The 19,145-nt window shown below is 42.5% G+C and overlaps 1 protein-coding gene and 1 long non-coding RNA gene across 2 annotated transcripts; one reads left to right on the top strand and one right to left on the bottom strand.

The window, feature by feature from the left end:
- Positions 1-410: 410 nt before the first annotated feature.
- Positions 411-8,875, top strand: LOC121396114. The gene is made up of 3 exons (XR_005962833.1): positions 411-466; positions 3,224-3,635; positions 8,816-8,875. It is a non-coding gene; the product is annotated as an uncharacterized LOC121396114 (long non-coding RNA).
- Positions 8,876-13,111: 4,236 nt separating this feature from the next.
- LOC121396079 (neuromodulin-like) lies at positions 13,112-17,454 on the bottom strand. Its single transcript, XM_041570680.1, has 10 exons — positions 17,436-17,454; positions 16,743-16,784; positions 15,998-16,067; positions 15,847-15,886; positions 15,634-15,721; positions 15,485-15,538; positions 15,187-15,246; positions 14,805-14,875; positions 13,881-14,421; positions 13,112-13,348 (listed from the first exon to the last, which is right to left on the bottom strand). The coding sequence occupies exons 2-10, from the start codon at positions 16,773-16,775 to the stop codon at positions 13,283-13,285; spliced, it is 1,023 nt and encodes a 340-aa protein (XP_041426614.1). The 5' UTR covers positions 16,776-16,784; positions 17,436-17,454; the 3' UTR covers positions 13,112-13,282.
- Between the last annotated feature and the right edge of the window lie 1,691 nt (positions 17,455-19,145).

Below are 19,145 nucleotides of genomic sequence, written 5' to 3'. Positions count from 1 at the left end.
TGCACAAAGTTGCAGGCTGAATTCTACAGGGAACGCCGGTCACTTTGTTTTAGTTCTTCGTTTTTATCATTTTTGCTTTTTTCCCCCCTAAAACTGTTGATTTATCTTGTTACCTAATAGTATGTGGCAGGTAAGATGCTGCAAGGTAGAAGTTATGAGGTGATTTTCATAACTATCTCCAAAATCACCAAATTTAGGAAAGGCTCGCAGCTTGGTGCTTCAGAGTAGAAAGACATGCACACCCAATTTGGATTCAGGGGAATGTCTACTTTCTGAAAATAGATGTTTTTTTGGGTGAATGTACATTTTTCTATCTTTGCCCCACAAATTAATGCTGTAAATGTGTTGATTTTGCAGTACCTGAAATGACAGACCATGTGGGGGGTCTTCAAAGCTGCGAAAAGACCCAACGTCACAAAAAGACCCGAAGTTGAAGTCCTGAAGCCTCGAAAGGACCCAAAGCCAGGTAAGAAGTACGGTCCACTGAACAATGTGTTTTTTATTTTATTAAACCCCTGGCTACTAATGTATTACATATTTCCCAACTGTCCCATTTTTAGACGGACAGTCTCTCTTTTGCTCAACCCGCAGTCCCTCGTTTGTACTGGAAAGTCCAGTTTTTCTGTGCACTGAACAGCCAGAAAAAGAAACAAAGTTGCTAACTTAATTGGCTTTTGGCAGAGAGCCCAGAACAGCCAGAGCAGCAGATAAGATACTTTTGTAACAATTTCGAGATACGCAAATAAGTATTTGTAACAATATAAGATAACAGGTCCCTTGGGACTCACAGCTTAAAGGGAAATTCACAGAAATATGTTCAAACTTTTATAACCCGACAAATTTTGTAAAATGAACATGGTACTTAGGGAGTGTGGCCACAAAAATGAGCGTGGTCAAAAAATATTTGCACCAACTTTTTGCCCCTCTTTTTATTTCCAAAATGTTGGGAGGTATGGTATTATGTTAGTACTATATAGGCCCCTGGCCACCAATGTGTTTTTTAAAAATATTCTATGGGGCCCCTTGCTACCAATGTTTTTTTTTTTTTTTTTTAAATATTCTATGGGGCCCCTGATCACCAATGTTTCTTAACTTTTAAGAGGGGGCCATGGCCACCAATGTTTTTTTGGGGATCCTGGTGCAAAGGTTTTTGTATTTTTTAATTTATAGGGGGAGGGTGCTGGCCAGCAATGATTTTTTTTAACTTGTAGGGTGGTCCTGACCACCAGTGGCTTTTTATAAATTATGTGTGGGGGGTTAGTTTGTAGCGCTGATGTCTATGTGGGCTTTTTACTGTGGAGTGGGCTTGGCAGAATCTGGGGTGGGCCTTGGGCACTGGGCCGGGGTTCTACAACATAAAAAGGCACAAGGCTGCAGGTTGAGTTATACAGGGATCTCTCTGTACAGGCTTTGAGCAAACTTACGGACTGTTCCAGCTAAACTGTACTTAGTACAGGGGAATACATATGCAGCCATAGTTTTTATGGGATCTCGATGTACAGGCTATGAGGAAACTTAGAGACTGTTTCTGCTGAATTGGGCTTATTATAGGGGAATACCTATTCTGCCATAGTTTTATGGGATCTATCTCTAAAGGCTATGAGCAAATTTAGGGGACTGTTCCTGCTGGATTGTGCTTAGTAGAGTGGAATACCTATGCTGTCACAACTTTATGCGATCTCCCTGTACAGTCTATGAGCAAACTTAGTGGTCTGTTCCTGCTGAATTGTGATTAAGGGATACGGTCATGGGAAAACATGTTTGTTTCAAAACACATCAGTTAATAGTGTTGTGCCAACAGAATTCTGCGCTGAAATCCGTTTTCAAAGAGCAAACTGATTTTTTTTTATATTTAATTTTGAAATCTGACATGGGGCTAGACATATTGTCAATTTCCCAAGTGCCCCCAGTCATATGACTTGTGCTCTGATAAACTTCAGTCACTCTTTACTGCTGTACTGCAAGCACCAGCAGCCTAACAAAATAACAATAGGAAGGTTACCAGATAGCAGCTCCCTAGCCCAAGATAACGGCTCCCTGGTAGATCTAAGAACAACACTCAATAATAAAAGCCAAGTCCCACTGAGACAAATTCAGTTACATTTAGGAGAAATAACAGCCTGCCAGAAAGCAGTTCCATCCTAAAATGCTGGCACAAGTCACATGACTGGGCACCTGGGAAACTGACAATATGTCTAGCCTTATGTCAAATTTAAAAACTAAATCTAAAAAAAATCTGTTTGCTCTTTTGAGGAATGAATTTCAGAGCAGAAGCCTGCTGGAGCAGCACTATTAACTGATGCGTTTGAAAAAAACATGTTTTCCCATGACAGTATCCATTTAATACAGCGGGGGAACACCTATGCAGCCATAGATTCATGGAATCTCTCTGTACAGGCTATGAGCAATCTTAGGGTCTTTTCCTCCTGAATTGTGCTTAGTAAGGAGGAATATCTATGCTGCCATAGGTTTATGCGATCTCTCTGTAGATTCTATGAGCAAACTAGCAAACGTAGTGGATTGTTCCTGCTGAATTGGGCTTAGTACAGGGGAATTCCTATGCTGCCATTGCTGAAGCATTGTTGCTGGCGTGGTGTTCTCTTCTTCCGGCGAAAGGGATACGCTGCTATATTTTGGAGCAGTCCGGGCATAGTGTTCCAGCCTGGCGGCTGCATCTGGGCTTTCTCTCTGGGTCTTGTTGCCACCCATAGTGTGAAGTGGTGTCGGGTATGCCATACTTATAGGATTTGAGCTTCTAGCCAGTTGCCACCGGGGTATTCAGGATAGTTGTCACGGAGCTCCAGAACACACATCTGCTCAGCGCCCCGTGCAGACCACACACACGAGTAGTTTCTTTTTAGTTTTATTATGCAAGTAATAAGGATGTTTTCTCAGCCTGGTGTAAAGCTGCCAGGGTAGTAGGGGAGGGATGCTGTTGCACATGAGAGCTAAGATTGTCAGCTTGTAAAACTGTATAATGATGGAGCAGGCACTCATGGAACAATCTTTAAGACAGACATATAAAAAGAATGTACCTTTGAGTTCTGAATAAACTACGTTCTTTTTACACATCTGTCGAAGATTGTTCCATGAGTGCCTGCTCCATCATAATACCGTTTTCATCTGCTCCCCTAGCTGAAGGTTCAGGGTGGTGCACCTGGACCTCCTCTATTTCTTGGTGAGTTAATACTTTTGATACCTCATTTTGTGTTATTATTTGCAGAGCGGCTGGGAGGATTATCTGCAAAGCAGCTGGATAATATTTGGAGCAGCTGGATTATCTTCAGAGCAGTTTTGAGGATTATCTACTGAGCGGTAGGGAGGATTATCTTCAGAGCAGTTTTGAGGATTATCTACTGAGCGGTAGGGAGGATTGTATTCAGAGCTGCTGTAAAGATTATATTCAGAAGGATTTAGAGTTTTCTCTGCAGAGCGTCTGGAAGATTTCTCTGCAGAGTTCCTGGGAGGAGCAGCTGGAACATCTTCAGATAGGCTCGATAATCTTTAGAGCGGCTGGATTATCTTCAGAGTGTCTTGGAAGATTACCTTCAGAGCGTCCGGAGTATCTTCAGAGCGGCTGGGAGGATTATCTGCAGAAAGAGCGCCACTCCCAACATGCTGTTGTGACTGTAGAGGTAGGAAAGTGCGTCACTGTGTGTCTACATCTAATTACATTTTAAATATGCCATGTAACAGGCCCATTGCTACTTCGGGCCTGTTATTCACTGCTTATGCTTTAAATTAGAAGATTGTCTTTATTAGATCACAACCAATCTTAAAGGAGAAGGAAAACTAGTGACCCATATATATCCATATATCTATCTATCTATCTATCTATCTATCTATCTATCTATCTATCTATCTATCTATCTATCTATCTATCTATTGGGACTTAATCCCTTAGCCACAACGCCCCATAATACTGTATTGTAATAAGTAAACACATTTTAAAATATCAATACAAGGCCATATTTATTTACCATAATGCCATGTCGTACTGGTTAAAAACAAATTAAAAACAAGCAGCGCTGCATGTAGGAAGAGGGATCCCTCTATGAGATATGCCGTCACCCCACATTCCTTAGATAATGTTCCTGCTGAATTATGCTTAGTACAGGGGAATACCTATGCTGCCATCATTTTATGGGATCTCTCTATACAAGATTTAATCAAACATTAGTGCTTTTCCCGCTGAACTGTGCTTAGTACAGAGGAATTCCTATGCTTCCAAAGTTTTATGGGATCTCTCTGTGCAGGCTATGAGCAAAAATAGGGGACTGTTCCTGCTGATTGTACTTAGTTCAAGGGAATACCTTGCTTCCATAGTTGAATGGGATCTCTGTACAGTATATTAGCTAATTTAGGGGATTGTTCCTGGTGAATTGTGCTTAGTACAGGGGAATACATATGCTACCATCGTTTTTTGGGATCTCTCTGTAGAGTTTATGAGCAAACTTAGGGACTGCTCCTGCTGAATTGTGCTTAGTACAGCGGAATACATATGCTGCAATCGTTTTATGCAGTCTCTCTGTAGAGGGCAGTGATCGGAGTTCCCTCTGACCCATGACTTTCAAACCATGATCTTTGACCCGTGAACATTGACCACCATCATTGTGGTTGCTGATCTTAGCCTTGGGGGCTCTTGCAACCATCTGCTTTGTCAGAATTCCCTCATTTGACCCAATACCTTTGACCCATGACCTATGACCACCATAATGGTTGTCACTTGTCTGCCTTGGTGGCTCTTGCAGCCACCTGCTTTGACAGACTTCCCTCTGACCCATGACCTTTGACTCATGCCACTTTAAACATGACCATTGACCGTTATGAGGTACGCTTATCTGCCCTGTGGGCTCTTGCAGCCATCTGCTTTGGCAGAGTGCTATCTGACCCATGGCCTTTGACCCATGACCTTTGATCACCACAATGGTTTTCACTTGTCTGCCTTGGTGGCTCTTGCCACCGCCTGCTTAGTCAGAGACCCATGACCTTTGACGCATGACCTTTGAGCACCATCATTAGGTTCGCTTATCTGCCTTGGGGACTGTTGCAGTCATGTTCTTTGGTGGAGTGCCCTTTCACCCATGTCATTAAACCAATTATCTTTAAACCATGAACTTTGACCAACATTTGCTCTTGTGGGGTCCCCTTTGCCCCATGGTCCCTTAACTCTGCTCACTTCAATTCCCCTAACTTTTTAATCAAAAGCTCAACTATCTAACCCAAGCATCTTCCTTTATGGATATTTCAGCCTTCTGCTTTGATGGAGTACCTTTTAACCCATGCCCTTTGACCCATGCCATTTACCTATGACCTTGAACCCAAGCCCTTTGACCGCCATAATGAGGTTCACTAATTCATGTGCTAGGTTACCCTGCATGACCCCTTACTCTGATCTTACTCACTTCACCCTCTCTTCCTGGTTAACCTAACCCTCAAATTTTGCACATGACCTTTGACTCATGACCATTGACCGTCATCATGAGGTATACTCATCTGCCATGTGGGCTCTTGCAGCCATCTGCTTTGGCAGAGTGCTATCTGACCCATGACCTTTGATCACCACAATAGTTGTCACGTGTCTGCCTTGGTGGCTCTTGCAGCCATCTGCTTTGTCAGAGTGCCCTATGACCCATGCCATTTTACACATGACCTTTGACCCATGACAGTTGACTGTTATCATGAGGTATGCTCATCTGCCCTGTGGGCTCTTGCAGCATCTGCTTTGGCGGAGTGCCTGCTGACCCATTACCTTTGACCCATACAATTTGACCACCACAATGGTTATCACTTGTCTGCCTTTGTGGCTGTTGCCACCATCTGCTTTGAGGGAGTTGCCTCTGATCCATGCAATTTGGTCTCCATCATGGGGTTTGCTTATTCCTCTGCTAGGCCATCCAGTCAGACCCCTAGCTGTGCCCTTATTCTAACGGAGGTATTTTTTTCGTAAACACCAATTTATATTCTTTGTATTTTATGCATGACCTTTAACCCATGCTCTTTATTGCAACAGGTGATACCAGCCTGCCTTCACCCTGCTAGTAAGCACCAAGTTAAAATCTGAGTATGGAAGTCAAACAAAAATGTAACAATATCCCTCCAGTTTCTTCGTGTGATCAGCACAACATAATTTGTACCTATACTTGGACGGCCTTCAATGCCATTAGACCTTCGACTTTTGACACATGACCTTCATGACAGCCATCATGGGGTTTTCTTATCAGCTGTGGGGGCTCTTGCAGCCATCTGCTTTGGTGGAGTGCCCTCTGACCTATGACCTTTGACCCATGACCATTGACCGTCATCATGAGGTACGCTCACCTGCCATGTGGGTTCTTGCAGCCATCTGCTTTGTCAGAGTCCCTTTTGACCCATGACCTTTGACCCATGACCATTGACCATCATCATGAGGCACACTCATCTGCCATGTGGGTTCTTGCAGCCTTCTGCTTTGGCGGAGTTGCTTACGTTTCTTCAAGGGCACTCTTGCAGCCATCTGCTTTGGCGGAGTACACTCTTTTGACCCATGCCATTTGACCTTTGACCATTGACTGCCATAATGGTTGTCATTTGTCTGCCTTGGTGTGGCTCTTGCAGCCTTCTGCTTTGTCAGAGTCCCCTCTGACCCATGACCTTGCCGCCATCTGCTTTGAGGGAGTTACCCCTGATTCATGACCTTTGAACCATGACCTTTGACCACCATCATAGGGTTCGATATGTGCAGCCATATGCTTTGGTGGATTGCCCTCTGACCCAAACATTTGACCAATGCCATTTGACCCATGACCTTTGTCCCATGCCATTTGACACATGATCTTTGACCCATGAACATTGACTATCATCACGGTGGTCGGCTGCCATTGTTTTATGGGAACTCTCTATACAGGTGATGAGTAAACTTAGGCACTGTTCCTGCTGAATTGTGCTTAGTACAGGGGAATTCCTATGCTGCCATATTTTTTTGAGATCTCTCTGACAGGCTATGAGCAAAGTTTGGGAATGTTCCTGCTGAATTGTGCTTATTACAGGGGATTGCCTATGCTGCCATAGTTATGGGAACTCTGTTCAGGCTGTGAGCAACTTATGGACTGTTCCTGCTGAATTGTGCTTCCCTATTTTTTGAGATCTCTCTGTACAGTCTAAAAGCAAACTTAGGCATTCCTGAGCTGCCTGTTTTCCTTGTTGTCCAGTTTGGATGCCAGGGTTGGGTTTTGGCTTTGTAGAGTGTGCACTTGTACCCCCAGGGGGTTGCACATGTCCTCTAATCTTTAGATCCTTCTCTCCGCTCCAGTTGTCCTCTGTGTCAGTGTCTGGAGGTCATCTTGTAGGAGGGAGAGGTCGGTCTTAACCACCTCCTATTTTTACAGATAGGGCTGCCCAGCAATTGTTTATTGCGGTGAATAGCAGCCTGGTCTTAAAGCATTGTGCCACCTAGATTCAGTGCATAAAGCTTAGTTCAAAGGAATACCTATACTTTTTAAAAATGACTGCCTTTTTCTCTAATAATAAAACAATGTCTTGTACTTGATGGTAACTAAGTTAAAGTTTATATGTTTTTAGCAGAATAATAGTTCAAAGGAATACCTATACTTTTTAAAAATGACTGCCCTTTTCTCTAATAATAAAACAATGTCTTGTACTTGATGGTAACTAAGTTAAAGTTTATATATTTTTAGCAGAATTAAGAGATGGAGATCAAAATCCCTTCTACGGCTGGACAAGATTATACAGAAAATAGAATTTATGCAAATCTCTCTCAAAATGTTTTCCCTGCTGGTAATAAAAAGTTCCTTAAGTTACCTGCATTTTGGGAAAAAAGTGCAGAGTATGTTTTCCGACTGGCGATTTACTTTATTGTCGGTGGCAGAACAACCCGGATGCACCCAAAGAAGGAGAGAGCAATGGAGGGGAGGAGAATGCGACGAAGGGTGGGTAAAGAAAGCAATGTAGGGAAGGGTGACGAGGGAGGGGAGAGCAAAGGGCTAGGGGAAGGTAGAAGACCTTTTTAATGGTAGCTCCCAGCGCCCCCTTTCATTGAGTCGTAGGACCTGCCTCTTCTGCCTGCTCCTAGTTCTGGCCCTGGCCAGTGGAAAAACATTTCAGGGATATGTTTCACCCATGGTAGCACAAATTTAAACGTGGGCATCATATCATCCAGTGTGCCATTTGTCTTTAAAGGCATTCACAAGTTATTGCAGTGTAATTACCAACTTCTGCTCCTAGATGGCAGTGTAGAGTTGTGTTGGATCTATGTTACCTGTATATATAGTGTTTGGCCACTAGAGGGAGTGAGAGTAGTGAAACACATAGAAAGGGGTGGAGTTTAGAAGAGAATTGGAGACAAGCCACAGGCTTCATCCTGTGATGCACATCTACTGAAGAAGCCACCTTGCAGGAGAACCACAACCAGGACCCAAGTGAGTAGGAAGTGTGAGGCTCAGTTAGCATAGGTTTAGTTTTCTTATAGTGCACTGTAGCAGTGTTATGAGTCAGGTCAGGACAGTGAGCCAGAGGTTTTTGTGTGGGCTAAAGGGTTATGGGCTCATATTGGTGGTTGTGTGTATTTTGCAAATAAAAGTCTATGATTCTGTGGGGTGAACCTACAGTTAGTGGGAGTTTTGGACTTGGAACCTAAAGTATGTTGGTTTCTAAAGTGACCTTCAATTTGATATTTTCTCCTTCATTTTTTTAGTCTATATCTTGTTACAGAAATGGAATTGTACAAAAATTATGGCAGATTTGAAAAGTTTATGTTGTCAAAAAAAACCCATAATATAGGTTTTTTAATGGATTTTTTTACATTTGTCTTTATCAGGAATATGCAAATAAGAAGCAGAAGAAAAGAGAAGGATATAGCAGAAGGGATAGAAGAGAGATCAGAAGACAGAGGAAGACGTTTGCCTGGGACACTCTCATGGTAAGTATTATGGCTTTGGTCGGTACAGAACATGTTTGTATTTAGTCCAGCATTGCTGTGGGAGATATTGGGGGGTTGATATTGTGGGTTATTTTTTGCATAGAGCCCATTTTTTAGGTTTTTAGTGTGATGTGGTTGGTGTAAAATTCTACAGAAGGTTTTTTTCATGTTGTATATTTTGTGGCAGTTCTAGGACCACTTGCTTAATTTGTTTTACAGGTATGGGATCTGTTATCTGGAAACCTGTAATCCAGAAAGCTCTGAATGTCAAGAAGGCTTTCTCCCATAGACTCCATTTTATTCAAATTATCCAAAATTTTAAAAACAGTTTTCTTTTTTTCTCTGTAATAATTAAACAGTACCTTGTACTTGATCCAAACTAAGTGATAATGAATCCTTATTTGAAGCAAAATCAGCCTATTGGGTTTATTTATTGTTTAAATGAATTTCTAGTAGACTAAAGGTATGAGGATTCAAATTACGGAAAGGTTTGTTACCAGAAAACCCTGAGCATTCTGGATAACAGGTCCCATACCTGTACTGAAGATTTCTACCAGTTGGGGAGCTAGGATTGCCTGGATGCTAATTTGGATAAATAGGATAATGATTTTTTGTTCTTTAAGAAAGGAATTTGGAAGTTGGCCCAATTAAGCAATTACTTTTGAGACCTCATTTTGTGTGATTTGCAGAGGGTTGGGCAGGGCCGGATTTCTTCCCCGGCCGCCCCTAGGCCGCGCGGTCCGACCAGGCGGCCGCGCGGTCCTAGCGCCCGCCTTCCCAGCGCGCCGGCGAAAAAACGCCCCTATTTTTTGCCACCCTAGGCCCGGGCCTATGCGGCCTTGCGCAAATCCGGGCCTGGCGTTGGGAGTATAATCTTTGGAGCGGCTGGGAGTATTATCTTCGGAGCGACTGGGAGGAGTATCTTCAGATCGTCTGGGTGGATTATCTTCAGAGTGCCTGGATTATTTTTGGAGCCCTTTGAGGATTATCTTCAGAGCACCTTGGAGGATTATCTTCAGAGCATCTGGGAGGATTATCTTCAGAGCAGATGGATTATCTTCAGAGCGGCTTTGAGGATTATCTTCAGAGTGGCTTGATTATCTTCCGAGAGGTTGGATTATCTTCAGGTCGGATGGGAGGATTACCGTCAGAACGGCTGGGAGGTGTATCTTCAGGCTATTGACACATGTGGATTTTCACAGAGGTTCGCAACGCGGTTTAAAAAAAAAAAAAATGCCTAAGATTGAAACTGCTAGCGTATTTATGCAGAGGTTGGCTTTTTTAAAAACTGCACTGAAACTGCGCCGAACATCCGCACGTGTATCCATAGCCTCAGAGCTGCTGGGAGAATTATATTCGAAACGGCTGTGAGGATTATTTTCAGATTGGATGGGAGGATTATCTCCAGAGCGGTTTTGAGGATTATCTTCAGAGCGGCTGGGAGGATTATATTCAGGTCGGATGGGAGGATTTTCTTCATTGCGATTGAGAGGATTATCTTCATATGGACTAAGTGAATTATCCGCAGTGCAGATGGGAGGATTATCTTCAGAGCAGCTGGGAGGATCATCTTCAGAGCGATTGAGAGGAAACTGAGAGGATTAATTTAAAAGTTTTGGGAGGATTTTCTTTGTTGTGATTGAGCAGATGATCTTAATATGGATTGAGTGAATTATCCACAGTGCAGATGGGAGGATTATTTCCAGAGCGGTTGTGTGGATTATCTTCATAGCGGCTGGGAGGATTATCTGCAAAGTGTCTAGAAGGATTAATTTAGGAGCGGCTGGGAGGATTATCTTCAGAGTGGCTGTAGAGGTAGGCAATTTTGGTGCTTTTTTTTAAATTGGCACTTCCGAGGGGCCCAGAGCACAACCCAGCCTCTCATTAAAGGGATGGTTCACCTTCAAACAACTAGTTGTTTTCCGATAGATCACCAGAAATAATGACATTTTCCAATGACTTTCTATTTTCTATGTGTCGCAGTTTTTCAAATATTGAAGTGTAAAGTGTCATTTTTTACCTTCTGAAGCAGCCCTGGGGGTCGCCGACTCTGTAAACTGTTCTAAATGGATACATTTAGTTGATACATTTCTTATCTTTGTCCCTGCTGAGCAGAATCTCTGGGTTTCATTACAGGCAGCTGTTAGAATTGATACAATAGTTGCTAATACTTCAGAGATGCTGCTGAGAAATGTATCAACTTAATGTTCCAAAATTGTAACAGTTCAGAGTCTGCACCTGATTTACTGAGCTGCTAGAATCAAACACCAAGAGACAGGAACATTCAACTTTCCATAAATAATGGAAAGTAATTGAAAAAAGTTTTCATTTCCAGGGAATAATCTAAAAACAACTGAATTGAAAAAAGTCTTTGGAAGGTGAACAACCCCTTTACAGAGGGTCCAGTATATCCATTGTAAATTTAGTGACATATTCAGGGGCTGTAGCTGAGATTTCCTCAGAATTGTATAATTCACTCATTTTGTTTATCCAGTCTTGGATTATTGGGGGCTGCAGCGATTTCTATCATGTGGGGGATCAGCAGTTTTGCCAAATTGAATAGATGAGGTGCTATAGTAGAGAGGGACAGTGAAACATTTCTGGGACCATATAAAGGAACAAGGATACAGGCTGAGTTATACAGGGAACGATGAGTATATTTTGTGTATTATAATGCATAATGTACCCCTACTGTAAATTATAAGGATTTTAGAATCCATATAAAGGCACACGGCTGCGGTGAGTTATACAGGGAACTATCACTGTATAACTCATGTATTATGTATTATAACAGAGACTGTACACCCTATACTGTCATTCATAAGGATATTAGAAGTCACTTAGGGGTTATTTGACAATTTAAAGGCACAAGGCTGCAGGCTGAGTTATACAGGGAACTACCCCTTATGTATTAAAACAGATTCTGTGCCCTATACTGTAATTGATATGGACATTAGAAGTCACTGAGGGGTTCAATATAAATGCACAAGACTGCAGGTTGAGTTACACTGGGGACTGTTACAAATGTATTATAGGGGATAATAAACCCCCATTGTAAATTATAAGGCTATAGACATCACATATAAATGCACAAGGCTACAGGCTGAGTTATACAGGGAACTCTGAGTATTGTGTATTATAAGGGATATTGTACCCCCACTGTAGATGATAAGGATATTTGTAGTAGGGTCCCTTGCCACAATTGTTTTTAGCTCTTTGTACCCCAGGTCACCAATGTTTTTAATTTTTAGGGCCCCTTTGTCACCAATGTTTTTAACTCTTGGGGCCCCTTTGTCACCAATGTTTTTAACTCATAGGGCACCTTGCCGCCAATGTTTTTACCTCTTAGGGCCCCAGGCGACCAATGTCTTCAACTCTTATGGTCTCAGGCTATAAAAGTTTTTAACTCTTAGGGCCCCTTGCAACCAATTTTTTTTAACTCTTATGGCCCCAGGCCACCAATGTTTTAACTCTTATGACCCCAGGTCACCAATGGGGGGGGGGTTCGTGGATCCAGGGGCAGGGTTGGCCCAACTTGCCCCTACCTTCCTTATTACCCCTCAAAGGGCTTCCTCGTCTAGCAAACAATGGAGTGTGTCATTGTGGGGGCAGGAAGAAATATAATACTCCTCCATCGCTTTAGCAGGAATCCCCCACCCCAAAAAGATGTCTCATAACCTGGAGAGAGTGGTAACCAAAAAACAAATCCAGCACAGGCATTCCCCAATATCAAGCACCTTCATATACTAAATGTCTGGTATAGTATAAATAGGCTGGTGGGAAGTGGATGGAATTCCAATATTAAGAGGGCAATGGACTTGAATGGAAATGCTTACATTGTGGCCTATGGAGTAAAGCAATTTTGTAGTTCCTTTCAATCATTTGAGATCAACATGTGTCCCTATGTCTTTCATCCCCATCAATCTACATATTAAGCAAATAACCCTGCAGAGATATTAACCCATTCCCTTCTTCAAATAAACCACTGTATCCGCACCACAACCCAGTTTTACCCTTACGCTGCCATTTTGAGCAGCTCCCAGCAGTATTAATTGCCCCGTCACACAACCGGTCAGTCATCTTTAGAAGAATGAGGCACAGGAGCCCCTTCCCTCAATATTCACCATAGGGATTAAAGAAAAACACAGAGACTTTTATATGGGGAAACCTGTCGGAGAGCACAGGATTTATTAAAATTGACAGCTAATTTATATTTGGGCATCCCTAACGACCAATGATCCAGAGGAAGGCGAAAAACCCTAGAGTACTATGGGAACCAATCTGCACTATAGGTAAAAATTCCTTCCTGACTCCTAGAAACGGCAGTCGGTTTTACACCCTGGATCATTTAGGATTTCTTTGGATTTAGGCCATGGTGTTGGGTCGGCGGCAGCAGCAGCAGCAGCAGGCGGCGAGTCTTTGGGTGGAATGCTGAAAAGATAGAGTGTTGACATTAGAATAAAGACATACTTGTTTCCTTATGATATTAAACGCTATAGGTCTTGCTTTAAGAACGCACTATTTGTTGGGCCTGTGGGGACTGTTTGGGTCTCTCTACACATGGAAGGCCTTGGCTTATTATGAATCTCAGTCTGAGCCTGCGCCATTTAATCTTTTATACGCTTCGATCACCTGGCGCCAGTCCATTATCCAGTAGCAACCCATTTCCAAAGGTGGATATCTAAGCCAGATGTCCAGCAGCCCTATAAGCGTTACCTACCTCCCCTGTTATTGGCCTACTATAGAATCGACACTTTATCTGCAGACTTATCTCTGTCAGCAACCTCTTACAACCTAAAGGCAGCCAAACATTGGTCTATTGGGTGCCCTCAAAGTAATCGGCCTGCGGGCTCAACAGACAGCATTGAAAATGCTCAGAACAGCAGGAAGTAAAGTGGAGCTGCATTGGACAACATGAGGCATCTCTAGATAATGGGTAATGGTCAGTAAATTGATACATTACCCAAACTCTCCGGAGCCTCTTCATGATGGCCTTCCTGAACTGTTTTCGGAGGGTCGGCCTCTCCACCACCAGAGAATCTTTCATGATCCCTTCTTCACCATCAGCTCCCTCCTCTTTCTCCTCCACTGCAGGAGATTGCTCCTCTGTCTTCTCCTCCATTCCAGGAGCTTGATGTTCTTCTGCAGAACCTCCTACTTCCACTCCCTCTTCTTTCTCCTCCTCTTCAGGGACTTGCTGTTCTTCAGCGGGAGGAGCTGTGTCTTCATTTGTTGGACCATCCACTTCTTCCTTATCTTCAGCACCTTCTCCTTTCTCCTGAGAGGCAAGAGCTTCCTCTTCTGCTGCTCCAGGAGCTTCTTCTTCCTTTTCTTCCTCTGCTGGAGCTTGCTCCTCCATCATCTTCTCCTCCACTGCAGGGTCTTCAGCTGGAGCTCCTTCCGCTTCCTCTTCCCTGTCTTCTGTATCAAGGGCTTCCTCATCTTCTGCTGCAGGGGCTCCATCCTCCTTTTCTTCAGCTGCAGGACTGTGTACTTGTTTCTTACTAGGTTTAAAGGGAAGAAAATGAAAAAAATGGGTCATTGTTGTAATTTGTTTCCAAAGTATTGCAACTACAATTCTGATCACTGGATGACTAAAATAGCCAGATAGCCTTGTACCTAAGAAATATCATTATACCTGCTACACACCTGTCCCTACTGTAACACATTGGGCAGTTACTGAGCTGAGTAAGTTCCATGCTAGACTTCACCCAGTGATACATGCTGAGATACATGCTATGGTTGTAGGGACCTAAAAAAGTTTAACAAGTTTCTGTGCTATCAGTATGGCCAAAAGCACCCGGAGGTACGAGAAAACATCTATTTTTTTTTGAATATGTTATGTGCCAGTAAGAGTAATTGAAAGTGTTAATTGCAAAATACATACCGAGCAGCTTTCTTTAGCTTCAGCTCCCTCAAGAACTCATGGTGAAGGTGGGTCAGATGTTGGTTGATAGTCTGTGAGCGCAGGGGAGGCACAAGGATAGGAGCAAAGGGGAAAGAAAGGAGACAATTAGGATTATGCCTGTATATGTGCTGCTAATAGTACCTTTATATGCTGAGGGCAGTGAGGGTGTGGGATTCCCTGCCGGCAGCTGATGTTGTGATATTGTAATTATGAGCATCAGCCTTTTCTCATCATAGGGAGAAAAAACCCCAAATAACCCCTTGTGCCGTTGTCCCGATTGCAATAGACCAATCAAAGTTCATTATCTAGCGGTTAAACACCCAAGAAAAGCATCAGGGACAGTGATCCCAGGTGAACTTACATTCTCCAGCCGCAAATACTCAAGCTGCTTCCTCCGGTTTCGCACTCGAGTTGGATGATCCTGTGGAAGAAGAGAGTCAATGTTAAGCGCTTCTTTGTACCAATGCCATTATTGTGGCCATGTGAACGCTTGTGATGAAACCATTTTTGTTTCTGGTGAAAATGGCACTTGGATGGGAGACTTTAGATGCCCCCAGGGGAGCAGGAGATACAATGAATAATAATGTTCTAGATTATTATAGAGACACGCAGTGAATATTAACCTCTCCTATAATAATAATTATACTAGTGACACTTACAGGAGGCAGCTTGGCAGATTTCCTGAGGGCGGCATATTCCCTCTTGATCACTTCCTGTAACATAAAGAAAGAAGTAGCGTGAGATAAGAGCTGGCAATCTAATATCATTTGTTCCCTATTCATCTAAACATCTATTCTGCATTACATACCAGCGAGTGGAGCATTTTCCAGTAATGCATAACGTTCTCTTTGGCCCTCATCCTCGGGTCCACATCGCATGTTAGAAGGAAGTGCTTTCTGAAAAAGAAAGATATCACTGAATGTTAATAAAACATTTTCCAGCCGTATTGCCCTTGCAGTTACCCCTGGGGCAATAGCAAATGATTCCCAACATGTAACAAGTCCATTTATGTTTTACTTACAGGATGATGTTCTCGCCGAATTCGACCCGATAGTGATGTTCTGCGGGAAAAACACAATTCAGTTAAATACTGAGCTAAAGGGGGAAAGGAATTCACAAATAATAAAACAATGGCACAACCTTAGGAACTGATAAATAATAGAGAATTTTACCATAATAAGAAGCGAGGGCCTCAAAATCCGTATATTCCGCCCTGAAGTCCTTCAGGACGGAGTACAGCGTCTGTAAGTAAAAAGAAAAAGCATTAGGGACAGAATACTAAGTGGCTCTGGCTCTGAGGAGAATAGAGACAGAAAGGGGTTTGGGTTTTTATGGGGCAAACATGCCAGGAATAAGGGCATTTTATTCTGAAAATTTAATAAACGTAGTGATTGGAGGCAGCTCCAACACATATCTAGATCTATATCTATATAGTGAACAAACAAGCCACACTCCAAGGACTTCATTTTGAAAAATAAAGGTGAAGTTTTATTTCAACGTTTTGGCTCCTTAACTGGGGCCGTCTTCAGTAGAGTCTCCTGAAGACGGCCCCACTTAAGGAGCCGCAACGTTGAGAATAAAACTTCACCTTTATTTTTCAAAATGAAGTCCTTGGAGTGTGGCTTGTTTGTTCACTGCATACTAATGTGTTGACCAGCACCCAGGCAGCTGTGGATTAAGAGTGCAATATATATATATATATATATATATATATATATATATATATATATATATATATATATATATATATATATGTGTGTGTGTGTGTATGTGTATGTATATGTGTATGTGTGTGGATAGATAGATAGATAGATAGATAGAAGCAGACAGACAGCTGCTTAAGGAGAGCTTATATAGAAGAGTGAAAGGGAAACACCAGTTCAGATGAGAGAGGATTGTTTTACACTGAGGCATTACCAGAAGAGATGGATTTCTCTGCTTCTTGTCCATCGTGGAAACCTAGAGGGACAAATAGACATAATCAGCCAAAATGAAATCAAGAGTTGTTCCCCTTTTAATGAACTCTTCGTATGATGCAGAGAATGATATTCTAATACAATTTGCACTTGGTTTGCCTTTTTTATTATTTGTGGGTTTTGAGTTATTGAGCTTTTTCTTCAGCAGCTCTCCAGTTTGCAATTAAAGCTATCTGGTTGCTAGGGTCCAAATTACTCTAGCAACCATGTGCTGATTTGAAGAAAAGTAGCAATAACAATAAATGTGTAGCCTTACAGACCATTTGTTTTTTGATGGGGTCAATGACCCCCATTTGAAAGCTGGAAAGCGTCCGAAAAGTATCAAACATTTAATGAAGACCAGTGGAAAAGTTGCTTAGAAGTAGCCATCCTAAAATATACTAAAATATACATTAAAGGTGAACCACCCATTTAATTATTTCCTTATCTATATTCTCCCATTTGTATGAAACATTGTTCCAGTCAATGATTAAAGCCCATTATTAATGCTGTTGATGGATTGGCTTCTTATAAATACAATATACAGTAACCGTATGGGCTCATATGCACAAAGCCACGTGGGACCCCCCAAGTGAATTTATGACACTCTCTGACGTGAAATCATGTGCTGAATCAGTTGAATTTGCAAGATTACCTCTTAAAGAAGATTCTCCGATGGGGAAAAAAATTAGGGGGCGGCACAAGGCCGGGCCACCCCAAGGGGGGGGGGTCTCCCTAAGGAACCCCTGGCTCTCTTACACTGTTCAGATATAGATGTAATTATATGAACAATGGAGAAGCCAAAAAAAAACTCCCAGGTGTTAATGGGCAGGTGTGAATCACCGAAGTTGCGGTCCAAAAATGCAGGAAAGGCACTGTAGCAATCTGTATAGAAAAGAGAATATAAAGGCAAGTTAAGGAATTTAATAATTTAATATTTCCTATTTAATACAGAGGAAAGCAGAAATGTATTTCCCCTAAAGTTTGAGCTTTGTATCAGTTCCAGCAGGTACTGAGCCTCGGTCTCTAGAATGCTGGAAGTTTTCTCACACAGTCAATTAGCAGACAGCCCTAAATAACTGCCAAAGTCTGTGTCTCCCAACCAGCACTAACATTAAAGGCTTCTCCCAAGCACATTTTAGGGGAAAAATCTCCAAATTCACTAAAATCAGGGAGAGGAGCAACATCTGCTTGGGGGCGTGACCCAACCTTTTCCCCTCTTGTTTTTACTATAGTAAAGGTTATTTGGCAAAATATCTCTGAGGGAATATACACTTAACCAACCAACGGACTAAACCAACTGTCAAACCCTAGGCGTAAAGTCTCCTCTCTTCTATGGGACCTGCTGTATGTCCCCCACTCATCACCCCCAACTGTCCCCATGGCACGTGCCTCTGCTTCCCACCCCTAGTTCCTTATGGTGTGCTACAGGGTCCCCAAAAGTTTCCTTCTGTAGATAATGTGAATATTTGCTGGCAGCCCTGCATAATGCCAAATCCACAAAAAGTCTGTGTCTCCCAACCAGCACTAAGATTAAAGGCATCTCCCAAGCACATTTTAGGGGAAAAATATCCAAATTCACTAAAATCAGGGAGAGGCACACCACCTGCTAGTCTGTGGGGGACATTGCCCAAATTCCCTCCTCTTTTTCCACTAAAATAAAGGTTTTTTGGCAAAAAAATCTCCCAGAGGGAAAGTACTCTTACCTCTCACCACAGGGCCAACCAACGGACTGAACCAACTGTCACACTCCCATGTGGAAGTCACCTCTGTCCCCTGCTCTTAAAGGGGAAGTGTCCCCTGTTGATGAGTGAGGTTTATATGACATTTATTTCTAATTAGATGTGCAGCACATACACAGACTATTAAGTACACAGAGCATTGCTTTGTATGTGTGGCCTATTGAGTCAGTGCAGTTACTGCGCTGCCATATCTGTTGGATCCATTCATTCATCAGCCATGGTTCCAACTGGTAGAACCGGGGGGTCCTTGGCTTGTAGTGGGTCCCTTCTTTAGCCTAAATAGTGGGTAGAGATGGTGGATCCTATTGTTCTTGGTATTTATTGCTTATTGAGCATTTTGTGATTATTTGGAATATGTTCAGCCAATCTTGCGCAGGGATTGAGGTTAAAGTCTGTTTCCCAAGACTTAGTATAGTCCGGTAAGTTGGGGTGTTTGTGTTCCAGCATGACGTTAGAGAGAGTCCGTGTCGGTGTATTTATAGAGCTATATGTTTCAAAGCTGGTTAGTGGTCTACACACAGTATTTCCTATTGATATAGATGTCATGTAATGTTTCAGCTGTCTGTACCTCCCCAACTCACCGCTTTTCTTTGGAAACATGGGAAATGGTCTTTTTCCATGCC

Source organism: Xenopus laevis, chromosome 7S (assembly GCF_017654675.1).
Source record: "Xenopus laevis strain J_2021 chromosome 7S, Xenopus_laevis_v10.1, whole genome shotgun sequence".
Taxonomy (NCBI): Eukaryota; Metazoa; Chordata; class Amphibia; order Anura; family Pipidae; genus Xenopus; species Xenopus laevis.
This window is presented reverse-complemented; position numbering and strand designations above follow the sequence as displayed.

Coding starts and splice junctions, on each gene's coding strand:
- LOC121396079 (XM_041570680.1), bottom strand. CDS start 16,775: ATGGACAAGAAGCAGAGAAATCCATCTCTTCTG. Junction 15,887..15,997: donor GGCCCTCGCTTCTTATTATG/GTAAAATTCTCT, acceptor TTTTTCCCGCAG/AACATCACTATCGGGTCGAA. Junction 15,722..15,846: donor TTCGGCGAGAACATCATCCT/GTAAGTAAAACA, acceptor TTTCTTTTTCAG/AAAGCACTTCCTTCTAACAT.